At 41.5% G+C, this 24,074-nt stretch overlaps 1 protein-coding gene across 3 annotated transcripts in view; it reads right to left on the bottom strand.

Annotated features, from left to right (window-relative positions):
* Window positions 1-1,439: 1,439 nt before the first annotated feature.
* Window positions 1,440-24,074, bottom strand: part of Ss18 (SS18 subunit of BAF chromatin remodeling complex) — a 53,723-nt gene continuing 31,088 nt past the window's right edge. The window contains exons 6-11 of one of the 3 annotated variants that reach the window (XM_050160686.1): window positions 15,110-15,277; window positions 14,388-14,492; window positions 11,553-11,645; window positions 10,726-10,848; window positions 7,629-7,762; window positions 1,440-3,089 (exon numbers count right to left, since the gene is read on the bottom strand). In XM_050160686.1, coding sequence (XP_050016643.1) covers window positions 3,063-3,089; window positions 7,629-7,762; window positions 10,726-10,848; window positions 11,553-11,645; window positions 14,388-14,492; window positions 15,110-15,277 — 650 coding nt within the window. In that variant the 3' untranslated portion in view covers window positions 1,440-3,062. The remainder of the gene's footprint in view (window positions 3,090-7,628; window positions 7,763-10,725; window positions 10,849-11,552; window positions 11,646-14,387; window positions 14,493-15,109; window positions 15,278-24,074) is intronic. The other 2 variants (XM_050160687.1, XM_050160688.1) reach the window with 2 other exon arrangements.

Here is a 24,074-nt window from a genome sequence, read left to right as displayed (position 1 = left end):
GTAAGACACCAAAGAGTCAAAAGATCAACATATGTATACACCTAGCACATGAGAAATGGAGGGAACATAAACAGCCCGAAAGCACACATAAAGAACTCTGCTGGGTATTTTATAAAAAATGTTTCTATAATAGGGAAAAAAAAGGCAACTCAGAAAGGAGCATCCTAAGTTAAAAGAAAAGAAAAAAGACATTGCAAAACAGGAAAGTACAATTCTTCTCTTGCTGGACAGGAAAAAAATGAAAATATATACTGAGGTATCTGTTGGCTGTACATCAAAAATAAAGCAGAAAAAACCTACCAGATTAAAAAAAAATTAGGGGATAAAGTTATATAAAACATCCACTGTTTTGTAATGTGCTTGTTAATTTTTTATTTTTTGTGGAAGGCAGCAGTCTGAACGTATAGGTTCTGAGATGGTGTCTAACTGAATGCTGCTAGTGAAAAGAAAGAATTCCTCCAAGTCTAAGACTTTTGTAAAAACGAGAAGCCACTCAGGTCCTTACTGACATGGCTGTGAGCAACAGAACGGCGTTTGCTTCTGCTAGTGAGAAGGTGTGTAGACAACACAGGCTCTGCCCTGAGTGTGCGAGATGAGCTCGGCCACCACACACAGGAGCACGTGACCTGACTTCACTCTGCCCTGAAAAGTCACTAAAGCCCAGTGCACCAAATGGAGCTCGAGAATAAGGACCAACAGCTGCACACGACAGAACCAGCACACTGATGTCTGAGAAGCCTTATCAATAACCACACTACTCTTGTTTGCATTTTAAGGGATGCTATAATATTTATTCACTAGATAATATGAAACTTTGACTGTTTTTCTGTATGAAAATGTCAACTTTGGTAGAAAAGCTACTGGTGAAGCTATTGTTCTTACCGGGAACCAGAGGAGTTAGGTAATCTTTGTCACCACCAATTAACAACTTGTACGAAATAGGACGGGTATAAAACAATTAAGCCTTGCAAATGCACCGGTCTCCAGGAGGAAAGTCCTGGAGGAAATTCTGCTTATTAAAATTGCAATTTTAGTTTCCATTAAAGGAGAATAAGACAACAGAAGATGGGATGGCAAGACAAATTATTTCTTAATGTCAGTTGAGCTCATTTCAAATGAGATAACGTATCTCCACCAGGTTGGGATCAGCACAATTTTGTCTCCTCAACTCATTTATCTAATTCAGTCATCTTGATTATAGCCTCATGGACTTCATTTTCAGAGAAAGAATTCTGCAACAAACAGCCTACACAACACGCTGATTACCGAACAGTTAATTCTAATTAACTTGGGCATGGCAAGAGAATTTTGATCCAGTCCTAGAATACAAATACAGTATTTGTATTTGTACTGGACTAACTTACATAAAACCCAGAGTATGGTCTCCAGACAAAATGGTAGAGTCAAAGAGATCTAATTTAAAGAAACAAATGAGAAAATTAAAATCACAAATAATTTATTCTTTCGTTAGAGTTGATACAGTTTTAAATAGAACAAAGTACACAGTGGTGGAGAGCCTGGCACAGAACCTACAAGCATTTCAATCACAACAAGGCTTCCCGTGCCTTATCTGTGCAGACTTGATGCCTATTTTCTACTGACTCACTCACACAGACACAGAGAAACCCCTCCTTTGATTACAGTATGTTGAGAACAGTGTACTTGGCATCTTCGAATTTACAGCACCCTTCTGTTCTGTTTCCAGCCAGAAGTGGCAAAATCTAACTCAATTAGAAAGAGTATGTTCTATTCCCCGGATACAGACAACTGTGAGGACACAGCAACTTACCTTTGGGCTAGATGCTTTCAAAGTCTGCTCCAACAGATGTGTTTAGAAATCTCTCAGTGCACGCTTTCCCGTCAGTGCAATGTCCCGAATCAGCTAACACAATCAGTCTCAAATAATGATTATGTATGTCATGCTTAAAAACAAGGAACCGTAAAAAGCAACCTCAAGGCTTTCCATACAGATGAGAAATGCCCCATCAAATGCATTTTCCTGTTACAGTAACTAAGAGGAAGAGAGAGGAACGTGAAGATGCCCTTTACTTATACCCAATTAAGAAAGTTAAAATACAAGTGTGTAAAGTCTCCTGGACTCTTATTCTGTGTCATGAACCAATTATACTAATGTTAAAAAAAACAATATGATGGGATCACCACCGAGTCCTCTTTGGTGTGGTTAGAAAGTGTCGACGGCCCTCACTAAGCTCCCTGATTCTCAAACAAGGTAAAGACCAATGCTTCTTCCTTTTCAATTATTGCTGTTTGAGAGGCTTCATACTTCACGGACACGAACCTGCCAACACTCACAGGTGCAACATAATTATTGCCTTGCATTTTCAAACAGTATTATAAGTCATCTTTACAAAAAGGTTTTTAATGCACAAAACTGGAAGGCTTTTAAAAAATTGTCTTTGTACTTAAAAACTGTATCCCAGTGCCCTTGCAAATCTGGTATATAAGAGAGATGCGTACTTCCTCTAAGACCTAACAGTAATGTGGTATGCTTCTGTCTTCTCCCTCACCTGTGTCTTACAGGACACCACAGCCACCAAGCATCTACCGCACTCCACATTAACAGGGTTTCTGATTCTGCCCAGTGCGTAGTGTACCGCCTTGCATATTCATCACACAAAATAAACATAATATACAAAATATTGCTGCTGTAAAAAGTGTACATTTCCCCCCCCCCTTACAAAATAATCTGTGGAAAAGTATGAAACCCCCTTGACCTTCGTAAACATACAAAGCTGTTGACACCTTTAGCCTGCGACAGTCCGTTTGGAACAGTTCCGAAGTCGCTGCAAATGACTTTATGTTGATGCATTTTCTGTCCAATGTTGCCATCTAGAGTAGAAATGTGAAATCAGGTGTATCTGGTAGCTACCAAAGCCTTTACAAACTAACCCATAAAGGCTGCTTGGGGATAAGGCAGCCACTTAGCCAAAGATTTTCCCAAAAGCTAGGCAGCGGAATGGAAGGAGCCTTCACAAGTGTCCACAGTGCAGAAGGACGACAGTATGCTGCTAACAGAGACTGACTGGAATGTAAGGACATCTTCACTGTTGGTAATTTCCATACTGTCCCTAAAAGATAAATTTAAAAATAAAATTAGATAAGACTTTGACTTAAGTTAGCTCAAGACAAAATATTACAAATGTAATTTCAAAGTCATCATACCAGGAAAGCAACTATACATCCAAAAAATCCAAACATTTATGTATTAGATATTATCGCTCTAATTCTCCTGATATATTCAACTGCAAATGGACTTTACAGCCTAAATTACAAAAAGTAGTAGTACTTCAAAACCAGACCTGGTAGCACACGCTTGTAACGCTAGGATGGGGGCGGGGGAAGAGCAGGTGGATCTAATGGCCAGTGGAGTCAACCCCCCCCACAGACATGCATGAATATACATAACTAAAGATTAAAACAATTAAAGGGTAATTGTCGTTGTGCTGCAGTTAAGTGCCCTATGTTACAGAACCTGAGCCCAACACTGACTTCAAGTTCTAACTGCTGCTACCTTTATCCTTGTCTAAAAAGACTCCAAGACTCAGTTTCTTTTACCCACGAACTGAGAAAGTATAAGCGACATCTCCAGCTCACAACCAGGTCTCTAGTTCCATCAGGACTATACTAATCCTACCTCTCTGCTATGACCCTAACAAGGACACAAGAAAGGCCTTTCACAGTGAGCAGAGTGCCATGGTTTATGCCTGCAGTCCAAGCCACTATGGAGGCCAAAGAGGAGCCTAGAAGTTCTTTTTTTTTTTTTTGATTTTCGAGACAGGGTTTCTCCGTAACTTTTGGTTCCTGTCCTGGAACTAGCTCTTGTAGACCAGGCTGGCCTCGAACTCACAGAGATCCGCCTGCCTCTGCCTCCCAAGTGCTGGGATTAAAGGTGTGCGCCACTACCACCCGGCTCAGCCTAGAAGTTCTTCAGACCACGAATATAGTGACACCTTTTTTCAAAGTAAGTAAGTTAACTTATTAATTGATTAACTGTAACACACCCAATATCAACACTGGTGGGAAAAGTCCCCTGTGCGTGTGTGCAGGGAGATTCTAATGATGGAAGTACAATGGGCACAAGTCGCTGGAAAGGAGCCTGAAGACTGAGTTCAGGATCCGGAGTTGGAAGGAGAGAATAACCCACAATGACCTGATTACCACAGGTGTGCCACACTGCCAGTGTGCACATGTGAGCATGTACACATCAGTAAATGTATAACAAGGTTTTCATTTACACTAATTTTTAGGGAGTTCCTTTTCTATCTAGGAAGAGACCTCTCTCGTTTATTTCTGCTACGTTCACTAACAGTTTCCAGAGGGCTCATCTAATTTGTTCTTCATTCTGAGACCGCTGTCCTCTGTTGTCGGTGAAGTGGTACTGAATACAATTGCTTCTTGTGTTCTGTGTAACTGGTGGGTACAGGCCAGGAGGCAAACCTATCTCGATTGGAAAAGTGCTAGGCTTTTTCAACAGTGTTTCCAATGCTCTCTCCTGCTCAATGTAAATTCTGGGAAGGCACCATGTGATCTGTTTTATCACACTGAGCTGCGTCACCTAGGAGGCAATGACACCTGGTAACTATCTAGACTTCCAGGCTGCAAGTACAGAAGGAGGGCCATTGTCCAGCACACATCCACCATGTGCCTTCCACACTTAGGATTTAGATGAAAAATACCTGGCTGTTCAGGTACTTTAGCTGAAACTGGATAGAAAGCCTTATCACAGAATACTAGCTAGCTATAAAGAATTGCTTATAATCACAATATGAGCAACTATCAAAACAATTATGGCAAATCAACCCAGCCTGCAAAGTGGCTTAGCAGGTGGTACCTGCTGCCAAGTGTGATGACGGCGTTCAGTCTCCAGGACCCCCAGAAGGAAGAACCGACTACCACTGGCTGTCCTCTGACCTCCACACACTGTTGCAGGAGCATGTGTGAGCACACACACACACACACACACACGCACAATAAATAAACTTAAAATACATAAAAAGTAAACAAGTGAGGTAACGTTTAAACTTTTCTTTTCTATAGTGAGGAGAAGCCTATCAGTGACGTCCAGGGAGGGATGAATGCAGCAGGCATTTCAAAGGTGGCACAGGAACTTTGGGGCATGTTGAGTACTTCATTATTTTGGTTTTGATGATGACTTCATAGGCATATACAGTTAAAATATATTAAACTATACAACGTAAATGTGTGGTTTGTTAAATGTAAATTACGTAAATTAAACCTCAAGAAAGCTACTTTGTTTGTGTTTTCTGAGACAGTCTAATGTAGAACAGGCTCCAACTCACTATGTCCCCAAGGATGGTCACTGTGTCTCAATCTCCCCAGTGCTCAGATTACAGATTACAGGCATCAGTCAATACCCTCACTATTTCAAAACAGAGAAAGGGAGACCAAGTAATTCAGTGACCAACATTCACTACTGCAGCCATATGTCAAAGCAAGTTGGGAAGGACTGCAGACAGAGGGGACAGCTTCAGGCAGAGGGAGCTGCAAACAAAAGGGCTCTGAGGTGGCCTGATGCATGTTAGAGAAGCAAGAAGCCGATGCAGGGAGGGAACAACTCATGATGTAATTCACAGTGCTGAACTATATGGCAGGAGACAGAAAAGAAGTCATCTTTCCTGGGGCCTCCATGAGACTGAAGCCACCCCTGAGGGAAGGTGTCAGAACTTGGCTGCTGTTATTAAAAGATCACTCCAGGTCCTATGTGGGGAAGAGCAGGATGGAGTCTAAGCCAGGAAGGAAGGCCCAGGGGCCAAATGGGTGGCAGTGGAGTGCTGACTTGAAAAGGAGAAGGTTTTAAAAAATAGTTAGCTACTAGATACATTCTTACAAAAAGGCTGTGAGATTTGTTGCTCAGCTCAGCATTCAGTTTACCAGAGAGCGGTGCATATGCTGAGGATGAGCCAAGGCTGCCAACCCAAGCCCTGGTTACAGAGACGAAAACGTGAATGCTCTGTGGAGTATTCACTCTCAATGCCCCACTGTAAATTTATCTGTCCGAACCATACAAACTGCCATGACGATTATATCACTACTGGGCTGAAGAACTTGCTTTGGTTTTCATTCTTTCACCCATTCTCAAAAACAAACAGAGCAGACGCCGGACAGGCAAGGCCGCACACCTGGAGCCCCAGAACCCAAGGAACAAAGGGTCCGACAGCAAGCTGGCTACCTAGACAGAGGAACCGGAGTGCGCTGGGCTCAAGTGAAAGACCTTGCCCCAGTAAATGGACACACAAATGCATACCACATGGAAATTTAAAAAACCCAGCAGATCAATAGATATAGGATTGCTCAGTGACTTACATAGATCCCTAAGCACTCTAATCTAGCAAGTCACAGATCAACAGGAGTTCTGTGCAGGACTGCTCAATGATTTATGAAATACCTAAGCTCTCTCATCTAGCAATTCAGATGGACTAAGAAGGAAGAGCTGCAATAACAGAAGTAGGAGAGTGACCTAAAGACCTAACAAGGGCAATTCTAGAGAACCAAGTGCCCTCTTCTGACCTTTACAGGCACTGCGTACAAACAGTGCACAGACATACATGTGGGCAAAACACCCAGACACAATATAAGCCAAAATAAATATATAAACGAAATAAAACTTAACTTCTGCCCTCTCCTCTAACCCTCCTCTACATGGCTTATGCACCCTTACCCTGTGTGTCAGTCTCTTGTACTCTTGTCTTTACTTGAAAGACAAGAGGGGCTGCAGGCATGACGGAGGGCAGGAAGCACCCACCACTTGTGGTTCTAATGCTAGTTAGATGCATTAGATGCAGCATCTGGGCTGTCCTTCGGATGAGAACATCTACACTGGCCTCAGAGCCCTCCTTTATAACTATATACAATTCCATGTTCTACACTCCCTATTTAGTACCTTACCTTACAAGTTGTGAATCTATCAAAACATCCTCACTGAAAACCCATGCACAAATCTGAAGCAGTCAAGAGCCAATAAATCATTCCCGCAACAAAAGAGAGTGAGAACAGGAGCATTCCTAAGTGCCTATGGGACACATTACAGGTTTTAGAAGTTTGATTGAAAAGAGGAAAACTTAGATAAATAAGATACATTTCAACATTTGAAATCTAAGGGTAGAGAAAAAGACGTGATGATAGACACATGCGGAAGGACTACGCAGAGACATTCAAATGCAAGAGCTCTGACAGCAAAGGTGTGCCAGGTGAGCTGCACAGAGCTGAGAAAGGCCTGGGCCAAATGCGCTCTCAACAACATGGGGGGCAGCAGGGAGACGCCCAAGGACAGTGCGCTGGTAGCTTGTTTCAAGCTGTTTTACAAGTAAGAGGAGCTGCTACTGAACAGTGCTGGCATTCCAAAATATTTTAACGTAGTTATACTATTTGGAGTGGGACAGTGACTAGCAAACAAGAAAAGGGGGCTTGACAACTCTTGCCTGAAAGTCCACTTCCTGGAGGCTGGGACTGGTGGATCATGAGTTCAAAAGCAGTTTGGGCAACATAGTGAAATCTTGACTCAAAAATCAGTAAAACAAACAACAAAAGTCCATGGCGATGAAGAGCAATATGGTGGCTCCACGGGGGCGAGGGGACACCTAACTTACCTGGTCGTACCCATAAGGCCTCTGCTGGGGTGGCTGGGGTGGTCCCGGCTGTGCTGCTCTGTAGCCCCCATACTGCTGACCTTGACCCTGAGGATAATTAGGATACTGAGGCCCTGGAGCACCCTGGGAAGGACCTGCAAGACAGTAACACCGACAAACCTGAGCAGAGCAGGGTTAGAGGGGATGGCAGAAGTTAAGTTCCATTTCATTTATTTCTTTATTTTGACTTATATTGGGTCTGTGGGTGTCTTGGCCACATGTATGTAATCCTCCAAAATTTCAGGGAAGATTTCAAATAAGATGTTACTACATTCTTGTGTCTAAACTAAAAAGGACAGTTTGGCACCTTGACCAAGGTTAATGGTTGTAGTAGAAGTGAAACACTGGAAAGACACGTCAATGACTGATGGGAGGTCAAACACTGGAATCCCAGCCAATGACGGGAGGTGAAACACTGAAATCCCAGCCAATGACGAGAGGTGAAACACTGGAATCCCAGTCAATGGCAGGAGGGCAAACACTGGAATCCCAGCCAATGACGGGAGGTCAAACACTGGAATCCCCATCAATTCTAAATGTGCACTGGGAGCTGGTAGGACAGACTCAAGCTGCAATAAGGCCAGGGCGACTCATGATAACAGCAAAGCTCACCTCTGCTTCTATCCGTGAGTCAGCCAATATAACCAAGAAACAGGTCCAAATAACGACATAATTTATGAATAAAGTTGGGGAAATAATGACATTTCTAACTGTGTGACTAAATTTACATTTGAAGTCATCAAAATGACAGGATTATACCACCATTAGTAAACTTATCTCCATAGGGCACTGCTGCTCTTGCAGAAGACATGGTTTTTTTTTTCCCCCCAGCATCCACATGGAAGCTCACAACTGCCTCTAACTCCAGTGCCAAGGGATCCCATGGCCCCTTCTAACCTCCTGAAACACCACACACACACAATGCACATTCATACATGCAGGCAAAACACTCATCCCCATGCAATACAACTAAATAAATCTTAATTACACTCTGAGAAGCAATCACTGTTAACACCTTAACTTTACCCATTAACCAATAATAAGACCCAGAAACAGCAAGGGGCTGACTCCGCTGGCTAGGCAGGCACTCCTACTTTACAACAACTGGAGGATGTTTTCTCAAGCAGAAGCTGACAGCTTGGGCACTTCAATGTCTTCTCCCACAGCCACTTTACACCTACCATAAACACAATGACTGGAGACAATCTCACAAGAGGATAATCAATTTTCAGCCTCAAATAAATTCTACCAGGTTACTCAATTATTGCATATTCAATTTTTTTTTTTTTTTTGAGACAGGATGTCTCTGTAACTTTTGAGTCTGCCCTGGAACTAGCTGTTGTAGACCAGGCTGGCCTTGAACTCACAGAGATCCACCTGCTTCTGTCTCCCCAGTGCTGGGATTAAAGGCGTGCGCCACCACCGCCCGGCTCACATATTCAATTATTAACTCTAAATTAGAAGAGCGTTCGACAAGAGAGGCCTATGAAGGAGCATGATGGGAAGATCTCCTTTAGGGTTCTTGGTATACAACAAATAGTATTTAATGATAATTCTTCTGTCTTCTTCCAGTAAAAACTATTTTTCACAAACCTGTATGTTTAGCTCATTTAATGACATCAAAGTTGTTTTCATGCAATTTCAATAAAATTGATTTGACGTACAAAAGTCATGAAAAGGAAATGCCATTTAGGAGAGGCAAGAAATGTCTTTGGGAACAGAAGAAAACCATGAACAACTACTTCTCAACATATCTATTTAGACTTCTCTTCCTTGGGAAAGACATGATGCCACAGAGTGTTGACGCACACCCTGGGAGGACAAAAGAATCTCGGCCTCAGGTAGGGTTCTTCCTTCTCACCATAAGCAAAGATGGTTCCAGACAATAGAAAACACCAATAGTCCAAAGTAACTCATTACTCCTGGGACAAGCAGAGCACGTTAGCACTGGCAAGCAGCTGTCGTGCACCACGCACTCATCTCATGCTCTACATGCAAAATGGTCCAAGACACAGACAGATCATCCAATAAAATTATTTCAAGGCGGATGTTCTAATAGACTTTTCGGTACTAAAAGTATTAGGAATTAAATCTAGAGCCTTGTGCATCCCAAGCAAAGAAAGTGGGCAGAGCTCTTCACAGGAAACACAGCTGTACGTTCCCTATCCTCTGTGTGATGCTCACATTTAGGAAATACTCCCTCAGATGTGTGAAGTGCTTTGAACTAAAACGACACATTGCCTTTATGGATTCTGAGTAATCCTTCCCTTTGCACTAAAAAAGAAATTTTTATAGTAACAGCTACTTGTGTACCTAATTATCATTAATCTAAACTCATACAAAGCTGCTTCCTGTTCATACATGTCAAACAGACCCACAAATTCATTCTTGCTTTTAAAGTAACTGTTACCTTACTGTTAAACAATGTCTTGAGTCTGTAGCCATTTCTGAATGGATTATTAGTTTACCTAAGAGGAACACCTGTATGACTGTGTCTATGGTATGTGCTCACATGTATGTACATGCTCATGTTAAATCTGTTTCCTTTTTTGAGACAGACTCATTGGCTGATTTACTGGGTAAAATTTAGTGCTGCCCAAGGGACCCTCCTGCCCCTGCCTCTTCAGTACCGTGACTAAGGATGAGTACCCTTAGGTGGGTGCTGAGGTTCTGACTCAGGTCCTCGTCCTTATGTGGTAAATACTTTTACCAACTCAATCATTTTCCCCATGCCTTTAAAAGGAACAGTCTAAAACAATGGGGCTAAAATAATGCGTATAGAATTAAATGGGCTGGAGAGAGACGACGCAGTAGATGGGACACTTGTCACCAGACCTGATAACCTGAGTTCAATTTCCAGGACACATATGGTGGAAAGAAGCGACTCCTACAGGTTGTCCTGTGACTTCTACAAGTGCACTGTTTCACATGTATTCACACATGCACAACAAATAAATGCTTAAAAATTAAAATAAAATGGAGGTTAAATGCCACTTGTATATTACAAGAACAACCATGACATCTTTTTGGTAGGGAAGAAAAATAAAGTAGTTCTCACCATAGCCCTGCTGCTGCCCCGGGTAGCCCTGCTGCCCTGGGTACTGCTGCTGCTGCGGTGGGTACCCTTGCTGTGGAGGTGCTCCTTGATAAGCATCTTGCTGTTGGCCGTACTGTGAGTTTCCTACAGAAGAAACGGAGAGGAGGAGAACAAAGCACTGAGAAGTCTGCCTAGTTAAAGTTTTTGCTTTTCCCTCTAAGATGCACAGCCAACAATACAAGAACAAAATGAAATGCCATATTGATTTTTAAAAAGTTAACAAAACAAAGAAAAAACTCAAACCAAACAGAAGGATTTCGGCCAAACAAACTGCAGTTAAAGCCAATGTGCAAGGTTGAACTGCAGCTCTTTCAGCGCCTCTGCCATACGAGCATTACAGTTACTGGAGCACCACAGTCCTAAGATCATGACTATGCTAAATAAAATAAAAAAGACAAAATTAAAGACAGCTACAGGAGCACACACTAGCTACACGACATCAGCAAGCTGTTCCCTAGAGGCACTATGCTGAGATGTAAATAATACATATGTACAAACACACACGAGGGGTAAGGGGAGTGGGGATTGATGGATTTATGTTCAAAGAGGAAATTTCCACGGAGCAAAAAAGCATTTCTCAGTGTTTTAGTCTTTTTACTGCTGTTAGATATAGCACGTCACGGTTACGTTCTAAGTATCTGTAAGGTTGTTCTGGGACCCTGTAACTTTCCAGACAGCCAGCAACTTAGTGCTCTTCAAGAGCTCTGCGTGGGAAACACTGTCCTGCGCAAGAACTGCGTTCCTGGAAAGGGGTGTGCGTGTGTCCGTGTGTGAAGGTATATAGATACCTCCTTCGTAGTAATGTGGTGAGGAATCCTCGTAAGGCCTATCGTAGCCTTGTTCAGGATACGACGGTTGCTGATAACCGTAATCACTATGACCTACATCAATTCGACAAGAGACAGGAAGAAACGTTAATGGCCACTGAGTGAAAACCCTACAATTAAACTTTAAGATAAAACTGAAGAAAAGAAAGAAAAAGAAATGGAAATACATAAAAAATAATTTTAATTGCATTAGAAGTATTTACCAACGTGAATGCTTTCACAGTGAGCTAATGTGCACTTTCTCAAAGCAAAGAGCAGCAGTTCTAGAAATGTTACACTCTTCTCTTAACTCTGATAATCCTCACTGAGGGAAAAACCTTACATTCTATGTTTAAAAAGAAAATTAGAACATTTAGGCCTCTCACATGTGAGTACATCAAGTTAAATCAGAATGAACAAAAGATGTAATTATCATACTTTTCAAACCCCTGTTCTGCTGGTCATCACTTCCACAGCTTACGTTAAAAACAACACAAATTATATAAGAGGTCCTTAAGCTTTCCCCCTGAAAGAAGCTGAAGTGAGTTCTTAACACTCTAGATTTTATTGCATCAAGTACAAGTGTTTTTCACAGTATTTTCAGATACAAGAAAAAACATTAAGATAGCGTCTCTCACCCTGGCTTCTTTGAACTCTCTGTAGACCAGACTGGCCTCAAACTCACAGGGATCCACCTGCCTGTGCAGCCCAAGTAAAAATGTATTTCTTAATGCTGTCATTTTAGGCATCTTAAGAAATATTTCTAGAGTATCTTGAATATAAAAGTTCGTAAGATTTGTTTACTAAATTAGAGAACACCTTAAGTTTATGACACAGCAACTTTAACTGGTAGATTATTTTCTTATTCTTTTAAGTTTCACTTTTTAAAAAAATATAGGAACTAATGTTTTTAGTTGCTAACATTCTGCGAATGCCTAATCAGGAGGAAGGGCTACCTCACAGATAAATGTTACACTCCTTGTGTTAGTACTGGAGACCAGAGTTCTGCTGGGGCCATCAGGCCCATGCGCCCCTAAGCACTGTCTACTGCTGCTCTCCTGCTTTTACTGAGGGTTTGCAGTTACAATCTGAGAGCAAGACCACAATGTTCACTGCTAGCCCTCTGCTGAAAACCTCAGCCAGTTATTCATCCGGGTATTTATGGACATGATTATTTCTGAACATGAAAACAGATACTCAATTTTGCCTAAGAAAATACAACTGTTGACATAAACGGAATACTCTATATATGTCAAGATGTACTTATACACACCTGTAAAAACATAACCGTTTAAATTTAAAACATACCAGCATAAGTAATTATAACTTTTAAACGTTAATATTTACAAAAGTAGTGTGTCTACTTTGAATAGAAAGGTTTAAAATAAGATAAATTTTACATTTGAGGAAATATTCAAGACCAAAAACCACCAAGTTCAACATAACTGCTTAAGATGTACATTAAAGTTGATTTAAAAATTAATTTATTCTCAGATTAATTATGTTTACCAGGTAATTATCACCTTTTAAATTTTTCTGTAAACATACTATTAGCTTATTAAAGTTTCTAAATTAAAAAACTTAATATATCTACATAGAAATAAGGGAAGAAAGAACAACATTCTTACTATTTCATGGCAAGAAAATTTGAGATAAAGATACTGTTTTAACCAGAATCACCTAGATATACCATCATTACTAATAAATGTTTATTGTGTATAAAGTTCAACAGAGGCCTGCCTTTTCTCTCTGCTTTATCAGGAACTCTGTGGTGAGAGTCGGTGTCTAAAGCAGATATCCCTGCATCCTTTAAATGCTGATGAAAAGAGGCAGAGGAAATGCCTTTGCAATAAGCCAAACTCCATCTTCTTGCTAGCTTGCACTAGGTTCTAGCCAAGGGGTCCTAACATTTTACCCTAACATTTCTTTGCCACATAATGTAAATTTAAAATAACAATGGAATTTACTCTATAGATCAATATTTTGGCTAAGCAGTTCATTAGACAAATCACTGTAATACAGTCACTGTCACTTTACCAGTTCTGTATGTTTAGGTAAGTTTTTTAACATTAAAATACAAAACTTTCTAACAAAAAGATTTTTGAAATGCACAGTAGAAATCTACTTGTGTACTTTCTTAGCATGTAGTTCTTCCTCAGTACAGTCAACATCTCACAAGTCACCTTCCCTTTAAAGAGGGCTGGGGGAAGCCACAAACTAAAAATCCCAAGGTTCTGTTTGCTCAGTACTAGTCAGTGTGCCTGTCTCTTGTAGACACATCTTTTCTCAAAGGCAAACACATAAGCTACAGTTCTTTCACAAGAATGTAACATTAAATAAAATGAAAAATATTCAGGAATTATATCCTCTATAGTTCTACAGAGCCATAGTCCTTAAACTAATGGGTGAAACCTTATACCATGTGAATTAAATCTCTATAAAGATATTACAGAAGAAGGAGAAGGAGGGGGAGGGAGAGGGAGAGGGGAGGGGGAGGGGAGGGGAGGGAAGGGAAGAGATCAGTAACATTTGCGTCAGGTTCAAATGAACCATCCTAAATATAAAAGGATGCTCATTTTATGCGAGAAAACATTCTAGTGACAGAATGCACCTCCTGATGGCACTAACAATAACTACAAATATGCCCTGAATTAGTTACAAACAAATGCGTTTACTGTTGGTACTGTAGAAAACCCAATGTTTCTAAATGAAGAAACGAGACGTAGTTTCTTCATCCTTCATTAAACTATGAAATGCTGTCTATATCAAGACTGGGCAGGGATAGAGAATGGGAAGGTTAGCATTAGGAGAGGTTACCATCAGGGTAATACTGCTGGTTCATGCCTTCTGGAGGACCTTGTCCACCATGACTGTATTGGTCCCCATAATAGTCTTCCTGGCCTGAGAACTGCTGTGGTGGGCCTGAAAAACCACAACCAGTCAAGACGTAAATCATTTGTTCTCTATGGCATCACAGGCGTTCTTCCTAATCTCATGCTACGAGAGACTACTCCTCAGCTGTAGACCCCTCCAGTGCTCTGGCCCTTCTGACACTCCTAATGACTTCCACACACACTTACATGTACACACAGCAGGTCCACAAGTCACATTTACAAAGTCAATATAAGACCATACAAATAATATCCAACAATACCAACTCGGACAAACAGCCTCTCAGAAGGGACTGAAGCTGGTAGGAAGCTCGTTTCTTTTGGCTTCAGTTAGAGAACTTTGTAAAATTGGTTTTGTTCTTGGTCATATATTTAGTAGCTTCTTAAAAAGGCATTTTCTGTTGTAAATTTTGATAGAAAGCTTTATGATGTAATAGTTTCCTAAAAAATACCAGATAAAAGGAAGCTGTGTGCTGGGAAGCTCCTCTATGCCTCAAGACTCCTCCATCCTAAACCCTGCTACCTTAGGGGTGTAAGGGGAATCCAAAAAAGCCCTCGATTTACCTAGATAAAAAGTTCATTAAAACATAAAGCCTTTCAATTGCTGTTATTTACATTGAGCAAGGAACAGTCCAAATGGCCTCTCACCCTGCTGCGGTGGTCTATATGGAGGCATCTGTCTCTGGCCCATCATGTGGTTGCCTTGGTTAACTTGACCCATCATGCCCATGGGGGGCTGCTGTCCTTGGTAGTGCTGCCCACCTCCAGGTGGCATGTTGTACTGCTGCGAAGGAGGCTGCTGATGCATCATGGGACCTGAGGATATATAAAACATTAACACACAGTATTCTGGTATAACACTTCAACATCTTAAGAAAGATGCAACAATGTCTTACAACATAACTCACAAAATGTGCAATCTAACAAAGGAAACAGAGTTCAAGGACGAGTGAGTCTTTGCACAAAGCTCATACGCCCAGATTCATGTGCAAGCAAGGAAAACAAGCAAATCTCAGGGCCACTGACGTCATTTTCCAAAAGTCAAAATGTAGACAGTAAACAACCTCTTCCTTGAACATGGGCATTTTCTACACCGTGTTACCTATACCATCTTTCCAGACAAAGTATCTTACTATAGTATTAGAAAACCTAAGAAAAATAAGCTCCACAAATGTTAAGCTAACAAAAGAAACAAACTTCTGGATTTCCATTTCATTCTTTTTCTTGCAGAGGGGAGATAAAGACTTATTTACTTGCACGTATGCAAGCTTGCAGGAGGGCATGGGATCCCGCAGAGCAGGGAGCATGAATGCTGGGAAGGGAAATCAGGTCCTCTGTAAGAGCAGCAAGCACTCTCAAATACCGACCATCCCTCTGACCCTACCCTTTTATTCTTCTTAATTAGTCAACTCTGGTAGGTAGAAACCTGTAAAAGCACTTCACAAACAGATAAGTTGAACAATTTGAGGACAAAATTTCAAAAAAGAATCTTTCCCTTTCCAAAATCTTAAAAGTTTTATAAACTTGAAATCAAAGGACTAAAATGTTTCTTTTTTAAGTTAAAATGTATTCTGTGTGTATGGGTGTGTGCCTCTATGTACCAAGTGCCTGCATACCCAGAGGTGGAAGAGGACACAGATCCCCTAGAACTAGAGTTACAAACACTTGTTGGCTGCCATGTGGGTTCTGGGAACTGAACCAGAGTCCTTTCTTTCTGAGGGCAGCTAAGCCTTCTCTTCAGCCTCCAGGACTGCAGTGAAATTGAATGAAACTTATGCCCTGGCAATGCTGAAGCAGGCATGGGCGGTCCGAATATGGTGGTTCTGTTGAACTTGTCCATATTGGGTTTCATGGTCTAAGTTGGTGAGGACGACTGGCCAGGTCTCTTCCTCAAGAGAGCACCAGATCTCATTACTGAGGGCTGTGTAAGCCACCATGTGGTTGCTGGGAATTGAACTCAGGACCTTTGGAAGAGCAGTCAGTGCTTTTAAGCACTGAGCCATCTCTTAAACCCTCTCACCCTGTCCCTTGCCTCCCCACCCTAAAAACTACCAGGAAAAGGAATGTAATACAGCATGGCACAGAAAACAGACCTATACAGTCTCCAGAGAGAGAGGCCAGGACACAGAAGGGCCACTGCTGCAGCACACAGTGAGGATCTGCCAGAACCAGCAGTGGCCACCCCGTCCCACGCTGTCACCTAACAGTGCAAACTGTCCCCTTAGAGGGCTTCAGAGCTCCTCACTCTACTCTCTCACACTGTAGTCTCGGGAGTGTCGTCTGTGGACCCCACTTATCCTCACTCGGGGGTGACAAAGTACAAAAGAAAAAGACCAGAGAGCATAGGGAAGTTCTCCAGGCAAAAGCGACACAGATGAGTCAGAGGCTCGTTAATAATTTAAACAAACATTTTAACAGCCAAGAGAGCCCGCTCCTGTAAGTTTCCAGGAACAACGTGAGCCTGAAACTTTACCTCCCTGACAATGTGACCAACTGTTTGCTCTCAAGAAATGTGTTTGCAGAGGTATTTTTTTCCGATCCACTTTGTCTGTTTGGCTTTGCTTCAGATTCTTTTCTCTCTAGTTTTTAATTTCATAACTATACACTTTCCGAGCTTACTCTGAAGTCTTCAATGTGGAGATGAGCTCCTCAGAGCTGGGAAAAGGTGGCTCAGTAAGAGGCGAGGAAGCAAGCACGAGATCCGGCACAGAAACCCTCAAGACTTCACTCGTACTTCCCATGACCCTCTGGCAACCAAGGAATCCAAACACCAAGACCAGACAGCTAACAGTACTCAGCAAAGGGACAGACAAACCTCAAGTCCAAGGTCAAAGTGCATGCCTGCTTTTTTCTATCTTTTTTTTTTCACTTGCGCTTCTCAAAAATAAGGTTTAACAGAGTTCACAGACCCAGAGCAAACTTGGCCACAGGAAAAGTCTAAAACAGCCGTTCATTTCACTGAATTTACTGCCAAAAAATAAAAATTTGAGAATTTAAATGTGCAGCATGCACATGCCTAGAGTCTGAAGAGGCACTGAACTCCCTGGAACTAGACTTACGGCTGCTCTGTGGGTGCTGGGAACCGAGCCCAGGTCTTCTGCAAATAACAGCAACATGTTCTTTTTCCCTTCACATACATTCCTTGTTTTTACATAAATTATTTTGATATTGGGTATACTACAAAGTATGATAATACATAAAGATGTATAATACTTTATTAACCTAGAATATATTTTCAAGTTATCTGCAAAGGACATAAAACAAATACTCACCATCCACTTTGAATTTTACAACTTATCACACCATTTATAATTGCAATTCTATATTAAATACATGAAAAACAGCCCCAAATGCTACATCTTATATTAATGGAATCCTTAACCCCAGTGAGAATTTTGTCAAGAAAAACATTTGAACACTTCTTATTCTGTAGCAGGCCAAGGCCAGGCGCCTGGGTGACTGACAGGTGACTGGTACTGTCACCATCACACTCAGACAAAAAGAACTTACAGATGTTAGAGTTCATTAACTTGTGACATTCGTCACCCACGCGCACATCTGTCTGCCCACTTCCATCTTCAGACACTGTCTTTCCAGGCACTTACTTACATTAGCCATTCTCGACAGCTGGGACTCTCAGTCCTAACGACCCTGTCTTCTAGGGGACATTCAGCAAGGCAGAGACACTCTTGGGGGTCCAAGAGGAAGAGGCACTACTGTCGCCTACGTGTAGAGGACAGATACACAGACAAACAACTCCTTGACGTGTTGCACAGTCCCCTTAACAAGGAATTAGCTACACCCTCAAAACTGTCAAGAGCAGCGAGGAAAGGAACTCTGGGTTCGCACGGGCATCACAGGCACCTACACAAAGTACTCCAAGAACTAGATTATGAAGGATTACTAGGGACTGAAACATAAAAAGGAGTGTAGCATGGATCAATAAACCTAACAACAGACAAAGCTAGAGTTTATTTTGGTTAGCCACCCCTCAAAACTAGACTACACAATGACTCACAAAGACAGTCAGTGGAAAGCATCTCTTGTTGCCTGAACTGACTTCCAAAATTCTCCATGTGTGTGGCAACACACTGTGCTGCGAAAGAACCCTGTCTACCTAAGTGCTAGATGGACTACATCTGAATACCTAGGCTTGATTTAGAAAGAGAGCTCAGTTGGCACACTGCTTGCCTAGCACACATAGAGCCCCAGACTGGATCCCCAGCACTACGTAAGCCAGGCATGAAGACGCGTGCCTGTAGGCATGCAGGCAGAAGGATCAAGCATCAAAAGTCATCTCTAGACAGCCACAGGCTGGAGCTAACAGCCTGGGCTACGAAGCAAGGAGGTCCATGGGAGGACTTGGAGGGAAGTGCAGGAACGGGAAAATGCTGTAATTATTTTACTATTAAAAAAATCATAACTGTACAATAGTACAGAAGGACGTTGGTTTTCTAATTTGTTATGGCAGAAGGACATATCGCTAACTAACAGTCAATCAACACACATAATACAGTGTGACCAAAGCAAAACAACATCTGACTGTCTTAAACAAAGAGTATAAGGGAAAAACAATACACAATTATGTAATGAATGCTACTAAGATTTCTCTCGACAGCCTAGGTATGCGTATGGGATAAAACAAAGCATGCCAGGTTTGGAGGGGATTCCTGGCTGTGTCTATGCTTCATATATCTTCCAGTTTTCATATTAAACACAGGTTAACTTTGATGACAGGAAAGTGATATATTGTAACAAAATATCTCATCTACAACTGAAAGGTTGCAATACTCTTCAAACTCTTTATCTCAGCAACTGTGGTATCAGCATATTGTTAGGACTTGATGGGGAGGAAGAACAAAGATGGCATGACTCGCTTATTCAGAACGTTACCAGACAAGACACTTCAGATAACTCTTTTGTTTGCTAATTTTCTATTCTCAAAATTTAGTTAGTAAATCATGACTTGGGATCTGCCCCACAGCAGTGAAGCAAGTACTGGAAACAGTCCCCTTTAAACCCATATACTACAATCATTTCAATTTCTAAACTAGAGGTCCTATAGTTCCTAAACCTAGTTTGAGTTGGAGTCATGAGGCAGAAGTCATAACTAGAGATACAGATTAATCATGAAGGCAATCTATTAATCAAATCTACCTAACGGAGCCCACAACACTACGTATGCATCTTCTCACATCCATGCCAGCTGAGCGATGCCTCCTGGTGCTCAGAGACAACAGAGGCAGCACCCCTGGAGCCCCTCTGGATGCTGCCTGTGCACTCGTCCGCTTCTTGATGGGACTCTGTCGAATGCAGAATGGCATTCAATTGAATTACTCAAGTTCTTCCAAAACTCACAAGACCTAAAGAGGTTAGAAAACCCTCAACTCTCCATTCAGAAGTGAAGCGAGTCTTAGTGACCAGAAATAAATTAAGAGGATTGATGGAGGAGGGTCATCTATCTATGGGTTACTTTCATTGGTTAATAAAGTAACTGTCTTAGCCCTTTGATAGGACAGAAAATTAGGTAGGCGGAGTAAACAGAACAGAATGCTGGGAAGAAGGGAAGTGAAACAGATGCGATGAAGCTCTGACCCAAGATGGACGTAGGCTAGAATCTTCCCGGTAATCCACAACCTCGTGGTGCTACACACATTAATAGAAATGGGTTAATCAAGATGTGAGAGTTAGCCAGTAAGAGGCTAGAGCTAATGGGCCAAGCAGTGTTTAAAAGAACACAATTTGTGTGTTGTTATTTCGGGTGTAAAGCTAGCCGTGTGGAAGCTGGGCGGGACTCGCCTCATACTACAGAGGACATAGCTGCAATAAGACAATTGAAAAAAAGCAATGTGAATGTTTTACGTTCATCTATCACCTAAAAAGAAAAAGTCTGAAAAACTCTGACCAAATGGCCTCATACAAATTCTGCAAACACTACTGACTAGAACTTCTCCAGGAGTCACACCACTTCATCTTTATCACCATCATTAGTAGTGGGAGACATTGTTTATTTTATCTGTGTCTTGCCTGCACATATGTATAAGTGACAGGAAAGGAGGAGCCAGCGGAGGGCAGTCGGGCAGGGGACAAGTTAGAACAAGTATAATGAAACACAGATGACAGTACCACACTGGAGCCCAGTACTTTATATGCTTATTTATAGAATCCATTTCAATATTCAAAATCCAAAGGAATTCCACAATTTTACTATTCTGTCTTACAATCCTGCGAGGCCTCAGGACATCAGCAGCAGTGGTATAAGCTAGCAGATTATTTCTCCACTTCTTAAGCAAATAAAAGATAAAGATATATTATATATATATATAAAGATATCCACAGATTTATTTTATATGAGCTAGTAAAAATTAAAATTTTAAAAATTTGGGAGTTAATTTTTCCCCATTAGTTTCACATTCAAAGTAGAGATGTGGGAGGGGCAACAGAATCCTCATAACAATTTACAAAGGAAGCTGGGGGAAGCTACTAGAATGAATGCAAAGTCCTGCAGAACTCATTTAGAAAACTACTGCAACTGGGAGGTGGCAGGGGGTAGGCTGAGAAGCAACTGGGTGATAGAATACTTGTGCAGTAGTATGCACCTATGGGTACAACCCCAGCAAGAAAATCTAAAGAGAAAACTACAGCATAATCACTCAGTTCATAAAAATATCATTAAGCATTAATCACAAATATATTTTATATATTATAATCTATAAATACAATATATAATATAATGAATATATAAATTTTATTATATAAATTGTGTATAATATAATTAATATATAAATATATTATAATAAATGGCTGAATGGTGGTGGCCCGCACCTTTAATCCCAGAACTTGGGAGGCAGAGGCAGGCAGAGCTCTGTAAATTCAGGCCAGCCTGGTCTACAGAGTGAGTTCCAGGACAGGCTCCAAAGCTACACAGAGAAACCCTATCTTGAAAAACAGTGTGTGTGTTATATGTTAGTAAATGATACAATGCATTAGCTAATTGTCATGTGATTATGTCTTTTTTTTTTGCAATACAACTCTTTTGAGTTTTTTTTTCTATTGTGTTCCATCACTTAGCAAAATCTTCATCCTTCCTTTTTTTTTTTTTAAATATTTATTTAGTTAGTATACAATATTCTGTCTGTGTGTATGCCTTCAGGCCAGAAGAGGGCACCTGACCTCATTATAGATGGTTGTGAGCCACCATGTGGTTGCTGGGAATTGAACTCAGGACCTTTGGAATAGCAGGCAATGCTCTTAACCACTGAGCCATCTCTCCAGCCCTTCATCCTTCCTTTTTGCAAACTCAGGTTTGCACTCATTCTACAATACGCTACATTTCTGACCCTAAACATAAGCCAGACCTTAGAATTTTACCAATATTTGTTTCCATAACTCAAAAAAAAAAAAACATTAAAAATGGTAGCACATGACTGTAACCCCCTGAGGAAGGAGGAGTCTAAGCTAAAGGCCAGACTGGCGTATACAGCGAAACTTTATTTCAAAACAAACAGAGGCTGGAGAGGTGGCTCAGTGGTTAAGATCACTTGTTCTTGCGGAAGATCCGGGTTTGGTCCTCAGCATCCACATGTTGACTCACAGCCATGCATTAACTCCAGCTCCAGAGGGCGCCCTCTTCTCCAGAAGCATCAGCGCACACAGTACACACTGCACCCATGCAGACAAACGCACATACAAAATAAATCTTAACAAAGCAACCAACGCACACAGTGGGAAAAAAAAAACAGCGAGTACTTTTAAATATTATTCTAGTGTTTCTTGATACAAAGATAAACAGGTCTAAGGATTTTTGTTATTTTTAATAAAAAACAAAACAAAAACAAAACACAAAAGTAATACTTATTAAATTTGAGGCTTGGGAACAGAACAGTACCAAGGGCTGGACCCAGGACTTTGGGGCCTGTGAGAAATTTTTAAGAGGAAAAAAAGTTCCTTTTCATTTTTAGAATTGTTCCAGCCTTCTAAACAAGGACTATCCATCCGCACAGCACTGTGTTCCTACCTCTGCATGCTTTTATGTCTAAACAGAAAATGTAAAATATGTAGCTTATTTTTATAAAAACTACCTAAAAGAAATGTTTTATGATGAAACAACAACAAAAACTTAATGAAACCTTCATTCGCCAGACCAGCTTTTCACCTAATAGATCCCAGATCACAATTATAACAAGTCCAGACTGTCGAGCAGTGATGGCGCACGCCTTTACCCCAGTACTCAGGAGGCAGAGGCAGGCAGAGCTCGGCAAGTTCGGGCTCTGGTCTATAGAGTGAGTGCCATAACAGGTTCCAAAGCTACAGAGAAACCCTTGTCTCAAAAAACCAAAAAAGAAAAGAAAAATGAAGAAGAAGAAAAAAGGCCAGACTATATTAGTATTTTGAAATTATGTAAATAATTTTAATACAACCAAATCTTCCTTTATCTGAGTACCTTTGAGTGATCTGATCTTTTTCTATAATCAAGATCGAGGCTCACCATTATAGCGTTAGCGGGAAACCTGGTACCAGGGAAAGTTCTAAGAATCCACAAGGATGACCCCAGCTAAGACTCTAAGTAATAGTGGAGAGGGTGCCCAACCTGGCCTTCCCCTGCGATCAGAGTGATCGCTACCTTAATTGCCATCATGGAACCTTCATCCAGTAACTGATGGACGCAGATGCAGAGATCCACAGCTAGCACTGGGCCCAGCTCCCAGAGTCCAGTTGAAGAAAGGGAGGAGCAATAATATGAGCAAAGGGGTCAAGACCATGGTAAGAAAACCCACAGAGACAGCTGACCCAAGCTAGTGGAAACTCACTGACTCTGGACTGACAGCTGGGGAACCTGCACAGGACCAAACAAACTAGGCCCTCTGAATGCGGGTGACAGTTGTGTGGCTTGGGCAGTTTGTGGGGCCACTGTCAGTGGGATCAGGATTTATCCCTAGTGCTTGAACTGTCTTTTTGGAGCCCATTCCCTATGGAAGGATTTCTTGCTCAGCCTAGATATAGGGGAGGGCCTCGGTGCTAGACTTTGGTGGCTTCCCTCTGAAGAGCAGATGGGGGCTGGGGTGGGGGAAGGGTGAGCGGAGTCAAAGAGGAGGAAAGGGAGAGAGAACTGGGATTGGTATGTAAAATTAAAGACTGGTTTATAAAAAAAGTATATGTAAATTTAAAAAAACAAGGCTCACTATATTCTGCACATGAAATAGCTTTAAGGAGGCAATGTGCCAACCGCGTTAATACAGCAATCAGCAGAACAGAGTTACTGGTTTCTAATTATTTACAGGACACTTAAAAGAGAAACGTGAAATCAGCTTCACGGAGACTGGTAGTAAACTGCAGTGCGCTCCAGAATGCTAAGCAGCTAGCCACGGGCGCAGAGCGCGCCCACCTTTAGAAGGAGCTGCCCTGCTCAAACACAGGGCAGTCAGAAGTGGCGCAGCAGGGGCAAAGGACCAGGCTGGTGACTTTTAAGACAGTGTGCCTGGATGGCAGACCACACACAAAACAAAATGCTGCCTTTTCCGGTGACCAGCATTATGAAGCAGTCCAACAATACAGCAATCCAAATAAAATGTGCAAAAGGCAAACATGCTTGAAAAGGCAAATTAAGCAATTT

The sequence above is a fragment of the Alexandromys fortis genome, unplaced genomic scaffold (assembly GCF_014885135.2).
Source record: "Alexandromys fortis isolate MF-2015 unplaced genomic scaffold, M_Fortis_MF-2015_v1.1 scaffold_104, whole genome shotgun sequence".
Classification (NCBI taxonomy): domain Eukaryota; kingdom Metazoa; phylum Chordata; class Mammalia; order Rodentia; family Cricetidae; genus Alexandromys; species Alexandromys fortis.
Note: the sequence above shows the minus strand (reverse complement) of the source record. Positions and strands in the feature narration are given on the sequence as shown.